We start from the raw sequence: 20,834 nt of genomic DNA, 5'->3' as shown, positions 1-20,834 counted from the left end.
TTTTTTATTTATCTATTTTTATTTTATTCGTGATTAAATGCAATTTTTATGTATAATTTTATTTCCTATTTCGATTGTCTTTTTTTTTATTTTATTTTTTTTACGTTCTATTGATTTTAATGTGATTTTTATGATCTTCATGTGATGTAAAGCACTTTGAATTGCCTTGTGTTGAATTGTGCTATGTAAATAAATTTGCCTTTCCTTGCCTTGCCATGCCTTGAGCATTATGCAGTTTTACCGCGATGTCAAAGTGAACGCTGTTGTTTATCGAGTGGCCCCGACGCAAAATGGGCGACAAGAGACGATGCCTGGCTCCGTTGGCTCATAGCGCTCACTAGACATCTATCCTCATATATGTAGTATCAGGCACAGGAGTCCTCGGTTTAGGATGAAGTTTTATTCACCGTAGTGTCGTTAATAATATGATTAGTTCACAGTTGCATTCTTCCCACGATCATAAGTTTGCATGTATAACAGATGTGACGTGTTCAATAAAAAAATAAGGGAGAAAAAAAGCAAACAAACAAAAAAAACCCATCCAAATTGAAGCAGCGATGTTTCCCGAGATGGGAGTTAAACAAAACTTTAAAATCCCCTCCAGAGATCAATATTAGATATGATACATCATATTATACACATAATTGTGATTTCTAATGCCTTTTCAAAGACCGTTATTACATATGTGACATCATGATAAATTGTTTTAGACGAATTTGTCATAATTCCGATACTCGTGTGGGTCTTTGAAAGCAACCGGTTCGCTTCTACTGTTTCAGGTTCGGATGCAGTCCTAAACGGATGCAAGGGGGAGCTGTTGTCATCAGGCCCGGCTTTGGAGTGACGACCCTTTGTCCAGGGGAAATGGCTGGGATTAAAGGTGCGGCCATTGAATGTTTTTTTTTTTGTTGTTGTTAGATTTTAAATCTACAGAACAGATGTAGAAATAGAAACCGGCGTCCATCTCGTTAGTTTGACGCAATGCGTGTAAGCCTCACGCACGCATTTAAAGCTCGCTAACGCAGAAGTGCAGCCACTGAGCTAATAATAGGCGTTAGATTAAAATAAACCAACAAAGTGTTGGTTGACGTTGTCTGTTTTGCAATCAAGGACTCGGATATTGTAATAATTCTATAAACAAAAGAGGACCTCAAGTGACGTGGTCGCCTTTTTGTTGTAACGTTGTAGCCATCGCTAATAGGCTAAGGCTAACCAAAGCATAAATTTAATTAGGTGATGGTAATATGTAGAGGTAAAAAAATAGACGCGTTTTGTTTATTAAAAGTCCTTGGCAATTTTGTTTGGTTTATTGTCAAATGTGAAATCAGCTGATTCGTCACATGGTGTATAGTTTGGGGCTCTCTTAAGCCGGGAGACATTATGGACAAAATAATAGGTACACTTTACTGCAGTAAATACTGACATTTCACATTTCCACAGGACTAAGTTGCTGGATTAGCTCATAAAGAGAAATTAACTATTGAGAAAAGACTAAAATTATTGCATAGTAGTATACAGAGTTAATAACATAAAATTTAGTCGATTTTTTTTTTCACTGCTTCAAGAACTTTCCTGTTTCAAGACCATCAATTTGCATTTTAAGTGCCAAAAAATAAATATAACATTTTGATTTTTTTTTTCACTGCACCAAGAACTTTCCTGTTTCAAGACCATCAATTTGCATTTTAAGTGCCCAAAAAAATAAATAAATTCACTCAATATTTAGTGCTACCACTAGAATCATTAAAATTATTGTAATACATTTTTTGTTTTTTAGTTAATTTTAACCATGCAAGCAAGCACCTTGGGAGTCCTCTGTTTAACTAAAATGTGTTTAGTTTCTGGTGTTTTTCAATGTCTTTTTGTGTTCTAGCTCTCATCACGTTGTCCTTCGGAGGGGCAATTGGTCTCATGTTCCTCATGCTGGGATGTGCCCTCCCTGTGTATGAGTAAGGAAACTGTTTTTATTGTTACATGACATTAAGAAACTTTAACCCCCATGAATAAAATAAATGAATTCGGAATTAAGAGTCGGGGGATAGAAATCCATCACTCAGTGTCTATCACCTTAATGGCAGCAAATGAGTTAAGTCTACGGTATTGTACTCTTAAGTAATTGGCCTGTTAAACCTATAATATCCAAATTATTTTATTTACCGTCAATGCATTTTTTTTTCCAAATATGGTTAAAATTGTGAGTAAATATTACAAATTCTTGAAAAAGCTGGAAAAAAAAGACTTGGCGAATATTTTAAGGCGTCGCCGTCGATATGAACTGATAAATCGACTAATGATGTACCGCAAGCTACACGTCACTTCCGCTCATTAATATTCATAACGTTAGCAACTGTTGCTAAGGGGGGGACACGCTACCGTTTGTCCCAATAGTAAATGAATGGAAATAGTGTACGAAGGAGATTTTTACAGAGCTAAACCTAACAATTCTGTCCGAAAAAGATGTCCCTGGTGCCAAATTAACTAGTAAAGATGTGGAAGAACATACAAATGTTCAGTTAAAGAGATGGCTTGAGTGTCGAGGGCTGAAAAAGACCATGACATTCTTGTTTCAACAAGCTATCATTTACCCCCATATGCCCCCCGTCTTTCTTATCTATTATATCATCTGGTTGTCTTACGTCTCTGACCATTCTCTGGGGTAATTTATGTTGTTAGTTTTGTGTAGCAATCGCAATTGCTACTCAGTGACAGCGAACGAACACTTTTAACTTTTTTATTAATAACAAATCTTAATTCTAATAATTTATTTACACTTACCCCTTACTAAAGTTGTTTCTTTACAACAGAAAAGGTAACAACGGTGGCAGTCAGATACCACTTTAATTTTTTTCAGGTCATTCATTGTCAGACAGAAGCAGCACGGCAAAACGCAACGCTAAAAAATAAGTAAAAATATCAAAAATTGCTTACCTCTTCCGGGGACGCTGTGGCAGGCAATGGGTTGGGATTGTCATTTGTAGGACTATGACCCTCAACCAATCACCTTGCTGGCGTTAAACTGGTCTTTCAGACGTCCGCACAAGCTGATCCCTTGTTCACATTTTTTCCTTTGAGTCTTTGTTTTCGGGACACGTATGAGGAAAACATCTTTCATATGTGGACAGTCGTAATGTCTAGAGTCGTTTCTACAAGTTGCAGTAGCAGTGTTTGATCGGCATGTTTATTTTTGAAAGATTACCGGAGAAAACTAGCAGAAATAAAATGGTTTTTATGCGAGGGCGTGTCTATAATGTCCCACTTCCGCTTTACGATGCAACGTCACGGTCTAAAAATAGCATTCGTGCTGTCAAAATAATTGTTGGTGACTTCTCTACTGCCGATTACTAAAAACGGGAAAAGTGGAATTTAAACTTTTTGGGGGACCTAATGCAATGCCGCTGGGTGTGTGTGCAGCAAGTACTGGCCGCTGTTCCTCCTGTTCTTCTACATCCTCGCGCCCATCCCGTACTGCATCTCGCGGCGGGTGGTGGACGAAAGCGACAGCTCCAGCAATGCCTGCAGAGAGCTCGCCATCTTCCTCACCACTGGCATTGTCATCTCGGCCTTCGGCCTGCCCATAGTCTTTGCGCGAGCCCAAGTCGTAAGTGGGCCAAATTGTGCGAAACAATTGAAGTGGTGCTCTTTACAGCGCAGTTTTGTTTCCAGATTGCTTGGGGTTCGTGTGCACTCGTCTCCACGGGTAACATCGTCATCTTCGGGACCATTCTGGGCTTTTTCATCGTCTTTGGCTCCAACGATGACTTCAGCTGGCAGCAGTGGTAAACCAGCAGAGTCGAGGGCAGGGGGGAGTCGCACCCATTTTTATTATGGTTATTAGTGTCATTATTGACGGTCTTATTTGGTCCTAGTTGTTATTTATAGTAGTCACTCCGAAGCCGTGCAATACTTTTTGTTTTATACCGAAATGCTTCACATTGAACTGACATAAAGCGGATGAAGTTTTTGTCCGAAATGTAACGTTACATCTGTTGTGATATTTAAGTGTTAGGAACCAAACTGCCATCAACAAATTGAATTGCTGTGAAAACTATGAAAAGATTACCTGAAGGCCTACATGATATATGTTTAATGCGCTTTTTAGTGTAATTTGGTTGTATGTGAAGTGTTTTTAACTTTTTACTCCAGTCCACGTCCCTACAGTTGTGCTCAAAATTATTCAGACTCCATTGTTGTACAGTGTTGTAGCAAGTCTGACATTTATTTGCTTTTTTATCTCATTCATAAACGGATCAAATAAGAACTGATGTGTAAAATAGACAAATGCATTTGTCAATAATACAAGTCTCAATTTATCTGATTATGAACTAGCAGAACACTCTGGGAATGTAGACTTCCGCCAAAGCAGCCAAATTCAAAGAATTGCCATATTTCGTACGTCTGTGACCTTTGACTATTTCTCTTTTCAACTACCCTACAAATCTGAGTTAAGCAGGCTAATGCGTCAAGTTATCACAGAATTCCTCTTCTGATATCCGTGATCTTTGACCTCATTGCCCACAACTTTTAATAATCTCTTCTGTGTCATATTACAAACATATCATGCAAGTTTGATAATAATCTCTTTATTTGTTCTTGAGTTATCTTGAAGACAGAGAAAAACAGATGTATGGAACCCAATACATAACCTTCAGCTTCCGAGGATTTCACCTCCTGGCATAGTTATTAATAAGATTTTAAAATAAATAAATAAATGTAATACTACAATACTACGCAGCAGTCGGGGGTTGAATAATTTTGAATAACTGCCATAATACAATGAAGCCGGGATGGGAAATTGCAAAAGAAAAATGTATTATTGTAATGTTTTTTTTCCCAACTCACATTCTAGTATACACCAAGTATATACATAGAGGTCATTACCCCCTTTTTGATGGCCAATTTCGTTATGAAAAAGAAAAAGAAAAAAAAACAACATATTTTTTCTTACTTTCAATTTGTAAAATAGTTTCAAAATTTTGGAAATACCTGTACACCAGTGTTATTTTGCATTTTAATCTCATAATGTTGATTTGTGGACAATCACCACTACTTTGTAGGCTTCCAGCTCACTGGTTGCTACTGATGTCAATATACGTTTAATCCATTTTGCCTGGGAAGGTGGCAGCGATCATTCGCTGTCAGCCCCTCTCGGTCAAAATGGATTGGACATTTATTGCTGTTGATGGCAGCCAATGAGCTAATTGAAAAATCTAGTGCCATATCATTTTGGCTGGTTTTTTTTTTCCTTTTTTTTTTTTTCTCTCTTTCTCACATTGCCCGAATGATCCAAAAGCATTCTCAACCCAACTGACATCCGTCCATTCCTATGACTTTCATTTTTTCATTTTTTTTTCTCTTATACTGACCTGACTTCAGTGAAGGCATTGATTGTACTCAGAAGGACTGAAATGAAGGCAGCTTTGTGGAAAAACTACTGACATTTTTGTATTTTGTTCCATTATACTAATGATTCGGAGTCGGTCAAAAGTACAGGAGACGTAGCGACTGATGGTGTGCTTAAAAAAATGCAAATGAAATAACATGAAGAATTTGCTGTCAAATGTGTGGTCTGACTGAAGTGTTGCGTAGCATTAGCTCGGGCCTTTCTGGTTGTTACTGTTACTAGCAATTTGCTCCCACACCGGCGGTCATGTTGTATTTATTTTATTTAATTGAACAGCTTATGTTTGCTGCTGTTCTTCTTTGGCAGAAGTCAGCATGACAAGGTTTGTTTTTGTTGTTAAATAAATGCAATTTTGGGACATTTTTTCTAATCGTTCAGTCCTTTTTGTTTAATTTTAACAAACAAGCTTCTACTACAAATGCAATTTTGCCTTGTTTTGTAGCACATATGTTTTATCCATTGTTTGGGGTATTTCGAGAGATAGTTTTTAAATTACAAGTATAGGGTAGTGCTTGGTGATATGATAAATCGTCATTTATTGTGCATGGGCTTTGTATGCTGACTACACTACACTGAATAGTTGGGACTTCAAACAGCAATATTGAGAAACGGCCACTAGATGTCTCTGTAACAAAAACAAGTGTTGATAAGGCACCACATACTGGTGCTTCTCAAAAAATTTGCATATTGTGATAAAGTTCATTATTTTCTGTAATGTACTGATAAACATTAGACTTTCATATATTTTGGATTCATTACAACTGAAGTAGTTCAAGCCTTTTATTGTTGATGATTTTGGCAAAAGTCAAGAAAAAACAAAAATCCGTATCTCAAAAAATTAGCATATTTCACCCGACCAATACAAAAAAGTGTTTGTTAATGCAAAAAAAGTCAACCTTCAATTAATTATATCAGCTATGCACTCAATACTTGGTCGGGAATCCTATTGCAGAAATGACTGCTTCAATGCGGCGTGGCATGGAGGCAATCAGCCTTTGGCACTGCTGAGGTGTTATGGAGGCCCAGGATGCTTCGATAGCGGCCTTAAGCTCATCCACAGTGTTGGGTCTGGTGTCTCTCAACTTTCTCTTCACAATATCCCACAGATTCTCTATGGGGTTCAGGTCAGACAGAGTTGGTAGGCCACTTGAGCACAGTAATGCCATGGTCAGTAAATCATTTACCAGTGGTTTTGGCACTTTGAGCAGGTGCCAGGTTGTGCTGAAAAATGAAATCTTCATCTCCATAAAGCTTTTCAGCAGATGGAAGCATGAAGTGCTCCAAAATCTCCTAATAGCTGCATTGACCCTGCCCTTGAGAAAACACAGTAGACCAACACCAGCAGCTGACATGGCGCCCCAGACCATCACTGACTGTGGGTACTTGACACTGGACTTCAGGCATTTTGGCATTTCCTTCTCCCCAGTCTTCCTCCAAACTCTGGCACCTTGATTTCCGAATGACATGCAAAATTTGCTTTCATCTGAAAAAAGTACTTTGGACCACTGAGCAACAGTCCAGTGCTGCTTCTCTGTAGCCCAGGTCAGGCGCTTCTGCCGCTGTTTCAGGTTCAAAAGTGTCTTGACCTGGGGAATGCGGCACCTGTAGCCCATTTCCAGCACACGCCTGTGCACGGTGGCTCTGGATGTTTCTACTCCAGACTCAGTCCACTGTTTCTCCAGGTCCCCCAAGGTCTGGAATCGGCCCTTCTCCACAATCTTTCTCAGGGTGCGGTCACCTCTTCTGGTTGTGCAGTGTTTCCCGCCACACTTTTTCCTTCCCAAAGACCTCCCACTGAGGTGCCTTGATACACCACTCTGGGAACAGCCTATTTGAGTCATATATTTTGAGTAATGAACCAGGCTGGGAGTTTTTATTAGCCTCAGGAATCTTTCGCGGGGGTTTTGAGTTAAATTGTTGATTCAGATGATTAGGTTAGTAGCGTCCTTAGTACCTTTTAATGATATACTAATTTTTTGAGATAGGGATTTTTGTTTTTTCTTGACTTTTTTTTTGCCAAAATCATCAATATTAAAACAATGAAAGGCTTGAACTACTTCAGCTGTCGGTAATGAATCCAAAATATATGAAAGTCGAAAGTTTATCAGTACATCACAGAAAATAATGAACTTTATCACAATATGCTAATTTTTTGAGAAGGACCGGTAATGAGGAGTATTAGGGCCACACAAAGTAGGAAGGAAAAAAAAATAGACCCACGAGAATAACATCGTAATATTATATTTTGAGAAGTGTTGCATTCAAAGCAATTTGAAATGAATATTATGCTTAATAGTCTTAAAAGTTTAAACCACTCACAAGTACGAGTAGATAATTATAAAATGGCCCAAATCATGGTAGATTTATTCTACATATTGTCCAGCACTAGTATAGGGTGTTCCAAAAAAATATTCACACTTGAGAGCTCAATTATTTGTTTTTTCTTTACAGATTAAACCCAATGGAATTATTGATGACAGCCAGACTTAACTTTTGAAGAAAGGAAATTCATGGTAAAATTCTACTGGAAGCATGAAAATGCAGTTGGAGTGCAAAGACACTTTAGGAGGCAGTGTTAGAAAGAACTACCAGTGATCATCACTCCAATTAACTCATTTACATAAAATGGTGTTTACACTCCTAACTGTGGATTATTTTTGAATGGCAAACTAATAATATATCTGACATGGAAGTATGTGTTCCTGTAAAGTGTAAACCTTTGACCAAAAAATCAGCAGAGAAATTTGAGCTACATTTGGCAGACTTGGCAACATTTTTCTTTCAAACTAACCAAACTATTTTTATACATTATTAACAGCAAAGCTGTAAAGAAACAAACTGTTGAAGTGTAGCTCCATGCTTTTATTTTTATTTAGTTGATCAATGACACATTTCCTTTTGAAAAAGATAAAACGGTGCAAAAACAGGAATGAGGGAACTCTCCCAAGGGATAAATAAAGTTAATTGAATTGAATATTACAGAACACAAGAGGTAAAAAGCACAAATCGTTGGTTTTCATTTCGCAAGTAACAAAATCCAAAAAGTGACAGTGTCCATGAATCTTTTGCCTTCAGATTTCTCATTCCGCTATCTGTGTGTCATTACAACAAGTTTGACTTGGCATAATTTGTTTCTTGAACTTCAGCAAAGTCATTGCCGCCATCAACTCATCTTGCCGGCTCAGTCGCGTCTGCACGGAGAGCATCATCTTTCGAAAATCTTCATTAGCGGTGACACGGTCAGTTTGGTTAAACACACATGGAGAAATGTTTTTTTCTAATCACACAGTGACACTTTTTGTTGAATACAAATGTTGATTATGACCTGAATACAAAAGATAATTCCAATTTGTGGCAACCACATTTGAGCAGTTAGCACAGTGCCACCTTATTCAGAAGATGGTGTTTTTTTTCCCCCACACTTGTGTTTGTATAAATGCATCACACACAGTATAATGACCACTTACAAATGTTTTATGCATTGTAAAGCTTTAAATAAACAAAAGTACTGTGTATCAAACCATAAAACCATACTGTGGTCAATACTTAACTACTAAGAGGTGGGTGCCCCAATATTTTTTTTCAACATAAAATCCGCATTTGACTTAATTTTGATGCTACAATGCTCATCAAAGGATTCTGTGAATACATGCATAGCTACATCTTAATATTGATATAACAACAAATAAAGTAATTATTATTTACTGAAAAAAACTGGGTTTCAACAAGTGGTCATCATCAGGTACATTTTGTAAAGAAGATAATTACATGTTTAAAAAGAAAAAAAAAGATAATACAAAAAAACATCTTGTTTGAATGATTAGACCATTATAGTTGGAGTTTCTGAAAATGGCGGGGTGGATGCGGAGCCTTCAGACAGAGCGTCCCTCAGAAGAAGCTCCTTTTCCCGCAAGAGGCACGGCGCGTTGTGCGAGTGGTAGAGGCGCATGAAGGCCAGCATGGATTGGAGCAACCACAAGAGCGTCACAAACCACAGAGACGCCTGCGCATAGAGACAAGAAGCAATCAAATCTGGGCTAATCCACTAGAAGTCATCTATGGATTAACAAATTAAAAGTAGGCCACTATGAGAAAATCTGGGACAGAATTTAGACCCCAAATGACCTAATTCCAATTAATACCTGGGTAAGGAATATTTATTTCGATGCATTGTACTTTTCAGACTATAAAACCCGATTTTTTTCTCTCTTTTAAACCCTGGGGTTTAAGATACAAAGGGACTAATTTATGGATTTTTACAGGCAAACTCGCAATATGTTTACTGTAGTTGTTTATTAAATTTACTTAGCGTCCCGTAACATGATGTTGCCATTTTGGGCACGTTCAGTCTTTATCTACCAATGTCCCACTATCCATAGGTAAACGGGGCCAAAACGGGTCACGTGGAACATTCAAAGTATTTTTTAACAAAATTTTCCTTTTACAAAAAAACGTCTTAACGCCAAAAAACAATATAGCAAACAAAATCTAGGTATCCAAACAGGGCAAAGACGCAGCAGTGGAAACACTTGAGCAACGTGACATCAAGGAGGACCTGACAAAGACTGAAAAGGCATGTGCCGATATGTATTCTAATGGTATGATAACCTTAAACCAAAATATCTCTGTATTGCACTTACAGCTCTAAAATGTGATACTTTAGTTTTAAAAAAACAACTTTTTTCCCCATTGGACAGGATTTTTATTTTTCAAAACATATTAGCAAATTGGAACATGGGTAAGTAAATTAAGTTAAAATAAATTGGAGAAAAAAAATTCTAAATAAAATAAGAATAAATGCAGTCCTTTAGGTGACCCTAACACCACAGCCACAGCTCAACATTATTACCATCAGAACAAAAATAATTAAGATGTGACATATCTATGTCACACTGCTGTTGCCATAGTGTGCACTTCCTGTGGGTGTGGTATTACAGTATAAAAAGGAATCTGTTATGTCTCCGTGACATATATGCTGAGAAGCACACTGAATAAAGAAGTGTTGTTCCATTCAAGTCTCTGCCTTACATGTAAATTATTTTTCATAAAAAGCACGTGTGTATGACCGGTATCGTGTTTACATTATACAGACAGACTCTCAGCAAACATGTTTTACATGTCGGTTGGCCCTCCTCCCCTAAGCCACGGCCGTCTGTAACTTTTCTGTAGCCGAAGTATTCCCATACCAGCTATTTCGTTTTCTTCGATTGGGAAGGGGGGGGGGGGGGGGGGAGTTCAGGGGTTTCACTTCCTCCAGCCATCGTTTAGTACAGCTGACTCACTGACACTGAGCAACAACCTGTGGGGGATGGCTGAGCCTTACAAGTGAGGGATTTCTCCATGCATTTTGGGACATAAAAAATAGCTAATACCTTAGGGACGGTATAACAGGAAATTTTTGCGGTTTTGAAACCTTGACGTTTTCATACTACGGTATACCTTAAAACCGGTAATCAGCACATGTCTAGTTTTGGGAAACAAGATGACGAGAAACGGATAGTTGAAACATGAGGCAGAAGACAGAAACAAGACATAAAGGAACCAAACCAAAATACACAAAACAAAACATAGACAATGACTACAAGTGCCTTTGTACTACTACAGATGAACCATTTACGGCTCAGCCGGGTGGTTTGAGGGAGAAAAAAAAAAAAAAAAAAAAAGCCACAGTTTGCTTCGGTGAAGATGCTATGCTAGTTTATTGCTATTTACGATCTCGAGGGACTATGGGGGTTTTATCGCCAAAGAACATTCTGTCTGATGCTTTTCATCAACACAGAAGAACAATTCAAGGCTAATCATGGATGGTATGACAGATTTTATAAGAACCGGCATCTACAAAGCTGCTATGCCAAGACCAGCCCAGAACAAAGTTCAGAGGATTCCATCTGCTGCAAGCTTGGGTATCAAGAAAAAATTGATTTATTTTTTCTTATTTGTAATTGTAGCACCCTGGTTTTAAAAATGAAGTGCTTTTGTGGTTGTAAACTGGCCATGAACACACCAGTATGACTTGTGTTTGGCTGCTCACCTGCGCCAGACTAAGTTCTGTGTAGAAGGATGAGGTGTCCACATCCAAATAAAGCGGAACTGACTGTGACGCGGCACAGCTGGAAAACAACAAAAAGAAAGACAACATTTGTTAATCTATTAAGACATTTACATAGATAAGAAACAGCAAGTGTTAGAATCACCTGAATGATTGTGTATTGTTGTCGGTCACTGTGTCGCACCAGGAGGCTAGACCCAAAGACAAGATGACGCTGGCGCCGCCCGACAGGAAGAGCATACACACGCTCAGCAGCACCGTCAGGAAGGACGAAAACAAAGTGCTATGCAAAAAAAAAACAAAAAAAACATACAATTTGGAGCAACAAGCAATTGTTTTGATATGATATTAATTATTTTTGTGATTAAACGATGCCTTTAAAAGATAAGTACAAAAGATTCTGCTTTTTTCTCCCTCTTTTTTAAAAATTCAAGTTAACATAATTACATAAAAATTAATAACAAAAGAGAATAGAGTTTTGACAGGTTTTAGGTCAACAATGTCTGAAAACACTTAGCGGAAATCGACTATCAAAATACAGTGGTCTGCAAAAGTTTGGGCACCCCTGATAATTTATCTGATTTTTCTCTGTAAATCACTGATTGTTTAGAGAGAAAAAAATGTTAAATATATAGCAGATGAACACAGCAATATTTGTGAAGTGAAATGAAGTTAATAGGATAAACAGAAAGTGCGTAATACCTATTTAAACAAAAATAGGCCAGTGCATACATTTTGTCACCCCTACAGAAAAACATGATCAATATTTAGAAGAGCCTCCATTTTCAGAAATAACAGCCTCTAAACGCTTCCTATATCTTCCAATGAGGTTCTGGATATAGGTTGAAGGTGTTTTAGACCATTCTTCTTTACAAACATCTCCTGCTCAGTCAGGTTTGATGGAGAGGATTTTGACAGGTTTTAGGTCAACAATGTCCGCAAACATTGACCCTTGATAATTTATCAGATTTTTTTTTGTAAATCACTGATTGTTTGGAGAAAAAAAAAAGTTAAACATATCATATAGCAGATGAACACAGTAATATTTGTGAAGTGAAATGAAGATAATAGGATAAACAGAAAGTGCGTAATACCTATTTAAACAAAAACAGGCCATTGAATAAATTTAGGCACCCCTACAGAAAAACATGATCAATATTTAGTGGAGCCTCCATTTTCAGATATAACAGCCTCTAAACGCTTCCTATAGTTTCCAATGAGAGTCTGGATACAGATTGAAGGTATTTTTGACAATTCTTCTTTACAAAACATCTCCAGCTCAGTCAGGTTTGATGGCTGCCAAGCATGGACAGCCCGCTTCAAATCAGACCACAGATTTTCAATAATATTCAGGTCTGGGGACTGAGATGATCATTCCAGAATGGTGTACTTGTTCCTCTACATAAATGCCTTAATAGATTTGGAGCAGTGTTTAGGGCAGAGGTGGGCAAATCGGTCCTCAAGGGCCGCAGTTGAAATATCCAGCCCCTGCGCAACTTATACTTTGTCAATGCCTCTGGAATATTGTTTGCAAGAATCTGTTAGTTTTGACTGGAATTAATGCGACTTTCAACTTTAACAAGATTGCCAGTGCTTGCGCTGGACACATGGCTCCATAAAATGATGGAGCCACCACCAAATTTTACTGTGGGTAGGAATTGTTTGTCTTGGAATGGTGTCTTCTTCATATGCCATGCATACTGCTCCTTGTTACACCCCAATAACTCAATTTTGTTTCATCAGTCCGCAGAACCTTATTCAAAAATGAAGCTGGTTTATCCAAATGGGCTGTCTGTAGGTTCAATTAGACTCTTCTCACCATCTTTTGCCTCTGCTTATGCGAGATTTTACTTGGCCTGCCATTCCGGACCTTAACTTAAACTGTGTCTGTGGTCTTCCATTTCCTTACTATGTTCCTCAAAGTGAAAACTGACAGCTGAAATTTGTGTGACAGCTTTTTGTATCCTTCCCCTACACTATAATGTTGAATTATCTTTTCTTTCAGATCATTTGACAGTTGACAGGAAATTTTGAGTTCCAAAACTTAGTACTAAAGATTTCCTGATCAATAAAAACACAATGGTGTCCAAATTTATGGACTGGCCTATTTTTGTTTAAATAATTATTAGGCACTTTGTTAATCTATTGACTTCATTTCACTTATCAAATATTACTGTGTTCATCATCTGTTATATAATATTTTAACCGAAATTTTTGTTCCAAACAATCAGTGATTGAGGAAAATCTTAAATATTACCAGGGGTGGCCAAACTTTTGCACCCCACTGTAGTTGTCAATTAATTTGAAAACAATTGTCGACAAAAAAATAATAATGTTGCAATGATGCAAACACTTATTATTGTGTAATTTTGGGTTGGTGAATCCAAATCTGACCTTATTTTTTGTTCTTGTAAAATCTATTTTTTTTGTTTGCTTTTGTTTTTTTGTATCTTAATTTCCATTTTTGTGCAATGCAAAATTATTGTAAAGTGATATTTTAATGAAACAAAGTGGGTACATAGCTGGCACTTAAAGAATTGCTCAAAAGCAACAAAATGTATCAAAAATACTCCCTATTGTGCCATGCTTTAGAACAGTGTTTTTCAACCACTGTGCCGTGGCGTATTAGCTGGTATGCCGTGGAAAATCATGCACTTCCACCTAATTGATTTTAAAAATGTTTTTGGAAATTCATTCATCATTCATTGAATCCGCAAATATGCTGTTGCTGAGTGTACTGTCCATTGGTCGGTAATCATGCAATACTCTTCCATATCAGTAGGTGTGAATACATAGATAATTACCTTGTTTAGTGATGCGTAAGAGGTAAGAGTGGCATAGGGGCAAGCGACCTGCGGCTAGCTAGCAAAATTATAACTGTGATAGTGATGGTAAAGGTTTTTATATAGGAGCGTGGCTAAATCACAAATGGACAAAATTCATTGCAATGTGATTAAAAGGAAGCAAATACCAGTTGTTTTCTTGTGTAAAAATATAAGCAAACTATCTTTCAATGGGATTTGTGCTAAAATGTAAAGAAGAACTGAACATAGCAGGATTAACTTTCAAAGGGCATGCACTGATACCAACTCCAATACAGAAGCTCAGGTGTCACGCTGAGTAAGTAAAAAGAAGGGCTGCAACGATTAATCGATTAACTCGAGTAATTTGATTAGAAAAAAAGATTCAAACTAAATTCTGCTGCTTTGAGTATTCGTTTAAATAAAGTGGCGTTGTAATGGTTTGTTTTGAAAGTGTTTGCATTTAGTTTTATTGATTTGGGTGGATACACTGCTTTCTAGTGCCAACAGTGAATTTGACATAACTCATTTCACATGGCTGAATCCAGCTGCTCCCTGTTAACCAACATAAGCTAAGTTTTAATAGGTATATTTAGCCCTTTTTAGTGGAATATGTGTTTGAATCACTTGTTAAGAGCATTCTAAAAAAAAAAGATATCATTTAGCTAGCGGACTTTTGCTATGTAAGATAGCCAATTGTTCTTTTGTTGCACTTAGATTCTAATTTATTAATTTTTTATACAGTTTGAGGCTTAGCTCAGGTATTTTCAATTTTTTTTATGTTCTTTATCCGATTACTCGATTATTCGAACTAACAAGACACGACTTTTTAATGTGACTATAGTCCACAGAAATTAATCTTTTTTTTTTTTTTTTTGCTGGTGGCGTGCCTTGAGATATTTTTTATGACTAAAGTGTGCCGTTGCTCAAAAAATGTTGAAAAACACTGCTTTAGACAACTACACACATGAAACCAATAATAGGGACATGTGCTATATTGCACTGCTGCCAAAGTGCTCCAATATGAGAAATTGTGACAGACTGTTGTTGACAACCACTCACAAAAATGCATATAGCAATGCAAAGAACTAAAATATTAAATTGGCTTTGGGTGAAGAAGATATATGACAAATATATATAAAATACCACCAATTTAAGAATATTTAAAAAATAATTAATACAGAAAAAAATGGCATTTTTGGGTCAAAAAACAGCCACGGGAAAAAAAAAATCTAAAACCATGTCAGCTTATTTTGCAACACGTTAAACACTTACTCGTCATGTCGACCGTGGAGGTAGAAGAGGCACCTCCAGCCCTGTGCAGCTCCATACAGCACTGTGAAAATGCCGACGAAAGTGGCGAACTGGCAGGCCGCCGGCGGCCCCCACTCCTGCACCACTAGACGAGCCACGACGCCTCCGGCGTCCCCCTCACCCGGTCCTTCTTTAGTCCAGTAACCGCCGGAGAAAAGCGCACAGCGGCCTTTAAACGCCGACCCATTGAGAGCCATGGGGACGACCACCAGCAATCCCGCCGCCATGGAGAGGGCGTGAGCGGCACAGTGAGCCATCAACAGCCGCCGGTCCAGCTCCATGTCCGGGTTGGGGAAAAGGTGAGTTGAAAAGCGAAATGCAGGCTTTAAAACGTCAACACATCGTGCACATCTCTCCGTTCGCTTTCGGAAGATTTGGATAGTTTCCGATTCCGAACAAGGGCGGAACCCAACTGACGACGTGAGCTCAACTCAAAACTGTCATTACACAACTACAACGTGCAAAGTGTAAAACGACAGACTTCTCACTCTCTGCTAGTTTCCAGTTCCACTTTTGCTATATATAGAGCAATTTCCTCCCAGTGAATTTAGCCGATTTAATACTACAGGCACGTTTCACGATTATAAAATAATATTCTTCTTCAAACTTTCTTACAAGTATCACCTTTGAAAAATACTTAGCTCCCCAAATACCACCATCACGACAAACAATAATGTATAGTAAGCTCAATTGTTAATCAAAAGCAGGAATTAATTATTTTTTTCTCATATTTTGGTCAGAAGAGACCGCTGTACAAAGTTACTACAATAAAGCCGAACTACATAAATGTATGTGAAAATTTGACCTATATTTTCTCTTCTTGGAATGGAGCGTCACATCCTCAATACAAACGATCTTTGATGCCATTCCCTCCAGCAATGACGTCTACACACCAACGTCATCATTTCATTTAAATGACAGATTTAAATACAGCTCCATCATTTAAATTGATTTCGTAGACGGGTACGCTGTTATACATTTGTCACAGTTAGCAGAATTATGCACACAAGCACTGGTACATATACATACACCTTTAAATTGAGATTCTGTTTGGTAATAATTTAGTGGGAAGCTTAAAAACAATCTGTCAGCGCTTGGAGTTCGTTAAAAATTTCTCAGATTTGCATAATGCAAAATTAAATACGTAATTATGTAATAAGGAATACAAGCAATACAAAAACACAAGTCACTAATATGCACATCTGGCTGTACCAAAATGCCGAAACCCGGGATCGAACCAGGGACCTTTAGATCTTCAGTCTAACGCTCTCCCAACTGAGCTATTTCGGCCGATGGTGTCGCAGGGGTGCGGGCGTTGTATTTGTAGACGTCCCCACGGAAACGTTTCCCAAAGTACGGAAGATGAATTTGTCTGAACACGCAGACGTTTTTGTTAGGCCATCTTGTATTCACTTTCCTGTAGCCTACAAGATGTTTGTTCACTCAGCGATGACGTCATTTTCTCGCCAAACTCAGCGCAAAGGCTGCCGGGAAGAAAGGTCAAGAATCGGTGTCTGGCCAGTGGAAGTCCTTTGATTAACGGCTAACAAAAAGTCGGGCGTTTTTGGCATATAGGATTTAACAAACGCCACAAGATGAATTACGATGATACTGTGGTATTTGCATGTTTTCTTGGGTACAATACTACGAGAAATGCCATTATGTCTTGTTTTATTTGAGCGATTTAGCAAGTGTTAGCAACCCAGCACGCTATCGGCTACCTGTTATTGTTTTGTGGCGGCCGTGCTTGCACGAGTCTTTATGAAGAACTTGATAGGTTCAATGTGTAGCATCTTCTCTTTAAAATAACTGCGAAATATTTCCAGCCCCACGAAACACTTTGTACTCATTTAACAGCTTAGAAGTTAAGTGTAAATGGATGCAACGTCGAAATCAGGACGAATGGAAAATAGATTAAATCTAAAAATCTAGGTAGTGGAAACAATATCCTTTAAATAGATTAAATCCAATTTTGGAGGTCACATAGTTCTGGCAAGTGATGTTATTCTGCTGGTCTCTGCAAAAATGGATGACAAGTCCAGCAGCCACCACAGACTTCTGGTGGTCCTGCTCATGGCGTTGATCTTCAGCGTCATCATGATCCAGTACGTATGTCCAAGCAGAACTGAGTGCCAGATGCTTCATCAGCTAGGCTCCTGGTTTCATATGGCTACGGGTTCGCAAAACAGTGACGGTGAAGTCCAAGAGAAACGGGATCCGTACATCGCAGAAGATGGCGCTTTGATGCGCTTTATCCCGCGCTTTAACTTCACCAAGGCGGACCTGAGTCGTGTTGTGGACTTCAACATCAAGGGAGATGATGTCATCGTTTTTCTGCACATCCAGAAGACTGGTGGCACCACATTCGGGCGACACTTGGTGCGGAATATCCAGCTGGAGAGGCCGTGCGAGTGCCACGCCGGCCAGAAGAAGTGCACCTGCCTCAGGCCGGGCAAGAAGGAAACGTGGCTCTTCTCCCGGTTCTCCACCGGTTGGAGCTGCGGACTCCACGCCGACTGGACCGAGCTGACCCGCTGCGTGCCGTCACAGATGGATTCGCGGGAAGCCCCTAAGAGCATGCAGAGGTAAGCCATTTTAAAACTGCATTGATTTCCTATCCATTTTTACTTAGAAGGTTGACAGCGAATGAAGTCGAAATTGATTGGACTTCTATCGTCTTCAATGGCAGCCAATGGGTTCAAATGTTACACACATCCTGCCCTGTCATTCCATAATCTTTCCTGTCTTCCGTCATGGACGTTGATCGCTCTTAATGGCAGCCAAAGAGTTGAAATGGAATAGTAGGGCTGCTATGATGAATCGACTAATTGACAAAGTGATTATCAAATTAATCGACAATTTTTTTGCTAGTTGATCAATCGTCGACATTGGTGACCTAAAGACTGTCTAAATATTTTTGTTTTATTTATTTTTGAAATAATAGAAAAAAAGGTAAAATTTCATTCATGTTGTTTCCAAATGCCATTTATAGCTAAAATATTAACCCCACAGTAATAAAAACAGTTCATAGCATGAATAGCGCATTAGCCAACTAATGTTCAAAATAATCGTTAATTACTGCAGTCGACAATGAAAATTATCGTTTGTGGAAAACCCCCGCTGGTTACTGAACTTCACCTTCTTTCTACTCCAGTCGGAACTACTACTACATAACTATCCTGAGAGATCCGGTATCGCGATATCTGAGCGAGTGGCGCCACGTACAGCGAGGTGCAACCTGGAAAGCGTCACTGCATGTGTGCGACGGCCGCTCTCCGACGTCATCCGAGCTTCCCAGCTGCTACCCGGGTGACGACTGGTCGGGCTGCTCTCTGCAGGAGTTCACCGACTGCCCTTACAATCTGGCCAACAATCGGCAAACACGCATGCTGGCCGACCTGAGCCTCGTGGGCTGCTACAACGTGTCGGCCATGAGCGAAGACGAGCGCTGGGCCGTGCTCCTGGAGAGCGCCAAGCGGAACCTGCGCGGCATGGCCTTTTATGGCCTCACTGAGTACCAGCGTAAAACCCAGTACCTTTTCGAACGCACCTTCCACTTGGCTTTTATTACTCCCTTCACTCAACTCAACGGCACGCGCGCGTCAGGCGTGGAAGTCCCAGCCGACACGCAGCGGCGTATCCGCCAGCTCAACCGCTGGGATGTGGAACTCTATGATTACGCGCGAGATCTCTTCCTGCAGCGTTTCCAGTTTGCACGTCAGCAGGAGCGGCGGCAGGCCAGAGAGAGGCGGCAGCAGGAGAGGCGGCGGCTCCGAGGGAGGCTAGCTGCAATGCAAGGACGCCAGCAGAAACCCACTCAAGCCCCCACTCTAATGGAAAATAATTTTGTAACTTTGTCCCAGGAAGAGGACAAAGAAGCCGATAGTGCAAATTCTGACGGGCTGCTTCCAGACTGGTGGGAAATGGATGAGAGTGGGACTTTGGAGGACTATATGGACAATGTGGAACTGTGGAAATGAACTTTTCTGTTCCTGACACATTGGAATTAATGCCTTAATCTGGGAAACCGATGTTACAGGAGTGTTGCTATCATTTCGGAAAAAAGTGGAAATGGAATAATGCAATTATTTTCATATTTTGTTATAAGTTATCCTGCAACAAAGAGCAAAGTTAAGTCTCACTTCATGATGTGATGGTTATGTTTTAACCTGATCTTTTTCTCATAACTGATGATGATGACTGGTGATTAAAACGTGATGATTTCACGTTTTGACGCAATATATCTTATAGTGTATCGTGATAAATTGTAATACAAGAACTAAAGTGATGTTTTATGTTATAGCTTGAAGGTTTTTACTACGGTTTCATGTTATGATTTCATTTTTTTAAAACTTTGTTGTAAAGTAAAATTTTTATATTTTCTATCTTCACTATTATTTAATGTGCTTTAAGATTCTGTTGTAACATGTTACATTTTTTAAATACTGGTGTGATAGCAATACACTATCGTAAAATATGATCTAAGTTGAGGAAATGAACTTTAAGTAACTACACACGTAACCTTTACAGAATATTTCTGTTATTTATAATTATAATCGTCAATAGTACTTACAACCCCGGACTAAGCGGTTCACTTAATGTAATTTGTTTACACTACCACAGAGTTGCTGTTTTCAATAATGCATTATTCTATCAAGTTGATGTCCAAGAAGCACAGTATGCAAATTATTATTTCATAACCGGAATGTTAAATCGATGCTTGTCTGTTCTCAGTTGCTTATGTCTTAATATTTCTTTGTTACTACTACAATCTTAACTATTAATTATCTCCAGAGCAGTACCGTACAATTCAATTCAATTCAATTCAATTCAATTTGTATAGTCCAGTCACCTCTTGTGAAAACCTTTTATCTCTGTACCGTTGTGCTTTGGTGGTGAAAAGAACAATACCCTTCATCAAGAATTTAATGTATTATCTTTATAACAACTGAGGTTTAATCCACACCAAGACACTCCAGTCTTATTATGCCTTTCAGTTCTTTAAAAAAAAAAAAAAAAAAAGTAGAACAACTTAATACTTTTTACATGTCACTTTATAATTGAAAATCATTGCTATTCAATCTTTTCGAAACAAATTAATGGAAAATACCTCAGTTTGTATCATGTTTACTTTAATGCTGTGAATGTTTCAGTGTATCTTATCTTAAATATACAAATATTTTACATGCACATTGACTGATTTTACTGGCATCTTTTGTTACTGTAGAGATCTGGGAACACCAATAGAATGTGGAAAACGTCTGTCATT

At 38.6% G+C, this 20,834-nt stretch overlaps 3 protein-coding genes and 1 non-coding gene across 4 annotated transcripts; 2 read left to right on the top strand and 2 right to left on the bottom strand.

Moving 5' to 3' along the window:
- Positions 1-741: 741 nt before the first annotated feature.
- On the top strand, positions 742-5,765 carry LOC130924273 (leptin receptor overlapping transcript-like 1). The gene is made up of 4 exons (XM_057850718.1): positions 742-880; positions 1,874-1,949; positions 3,412-3,598; positions 3,664-5,765. Exons 1-4 carry the CDS (start codon positions 802-804, stop codon positions 3,778-3,780), a joined length of 459 nt encoding a protein of 152 aa, XP_057706701.1. The 5' UTR covers positions 742-801; the 3' UTR covers positions 3,781-5,765.
- A 2,486-nt stretch (positions 5,766-8,251) lies between these two features.
- Positions 8,252-16,416, bottom strand: zgc:153018 (Transmembrane protein 179-like). Its single transcript, XM_057850717.1, has 4 exons — positions 15,527-16,416; positions 11,596-11,733; positions 11,433-11,511; positions 8,252-9,404 (listed from the first exon to the last, which is right to left on the bottom strand). Exons 1-4 carry the CDS (start codon positions 15,844-15,846, stop codon positions 9,222-9,224), a joined length of 720 nt encoding a protein of 239 aa, XP_057706700.1. The 5' UTR covers positions 15,847-16,416; the 3' UTR covers positions 8,252-9,221.
- On the top strand, positions 15,925-20,834 carry hs6st2 (heparan sulfate 6-O-sulfotransferase 2). Its single transcript, XM_057850716.1, has 2 exons — positions 15,925-18,150; positions 18,720-20,834. Exons 1-2 carry the CDS (start codon positions 17,591-17,593, stop codon positions 19,543-19,545), a joined length of 1,386 nt encoding a protein of 461 aa, XP_057706699.1. The 5' UTR covers positions 15,925-17,590; the 3' UTR covers positions 19,546-20,834.
- On the bottom strand, positions 16,783-16,855 carry trnaf-gaa (transfer RNA phenylalanine (anticodon GAA)). The gene has a single exon. It is a non-coding gene; the product is annotated as a tRNA-Phe (tRNA).

This window comes from Corythoichthys intestinalis, chromosome 11, assembly GCF_030265065.1.
Source record: "Corythoichthys intestinalis isolate RoL2023-P3 chromosome 11, ASM3026506v1, whole genome shotgun sequence".
Classification (NCBI taxonomy): Eukaryota; Metazoa; Chordata; class Actinopteri; order Syngnathiformes; family Syngnathidae; genus Corythoichthys; species Corythoichthys intestinalis.
The sequence above is the reverse complement of the archived record's forward strand: the minus strand, read 5'-3'. Positions and strand labels throughout refer to the sequence as shown.

Coding starts and splice junctions, on each gene's coding strand:
- hs6st2 (XM_057850716.1), top strand. CDS start 17,591: ATGGATGACAAGTCCAGCAGCCACCACAGACTTCTGGTGGTCCTGCTC. Junction 18,151..18,719: donor GCCCCTAAGAGCATGCAGAG/GTAAGCCATTTT, acceptor TTTCTACTCCAG/TCGGAACTACTACTACATAA.
- zgc:153018 (XM_057850717.1), bottom strand. CDS start 15,846: ATGGAGCTGGACCGGCGGCTGTTGATGGCTCACTGTGCCGCTCACGCC. Junction 11,734..15,526: donor CTCCACGGTCGACATGACGA/GTAAGTGTTTAA, acceptor TTTTTTGCATAG/CACTTTGTTTTCGTCCTTCC. Junction 9,405..11,432: donor CAGAACTTAGTCTGGCGCAG/GTGAGCAGCCAA, acceptor CTCTATGCGCAG/GCGTCTCTGTGGTTTGTGAC.
- LOC130924273 (XM_057850718.1), top strand. CDS start 802: ATGCAAGGGGGAGCTGTTGTCATCAGGCCCGGCTTTGGAGTGACGACC. Junction 881..1,873: donor GGAAATGGCTGGGATTAAAG/GTGCGGCCATTG, acceptor TTTGTGTTCTAG/CTCTCATCACGTTGTCCTTC. Junction 3,599..3,663: donor TCTTTGCGCGAGCCCAAGTC/GTAAGTGGGCCA, acceptor TTTTGTTTCCAG/ATTGCTTGGGGTTCGTGTGC.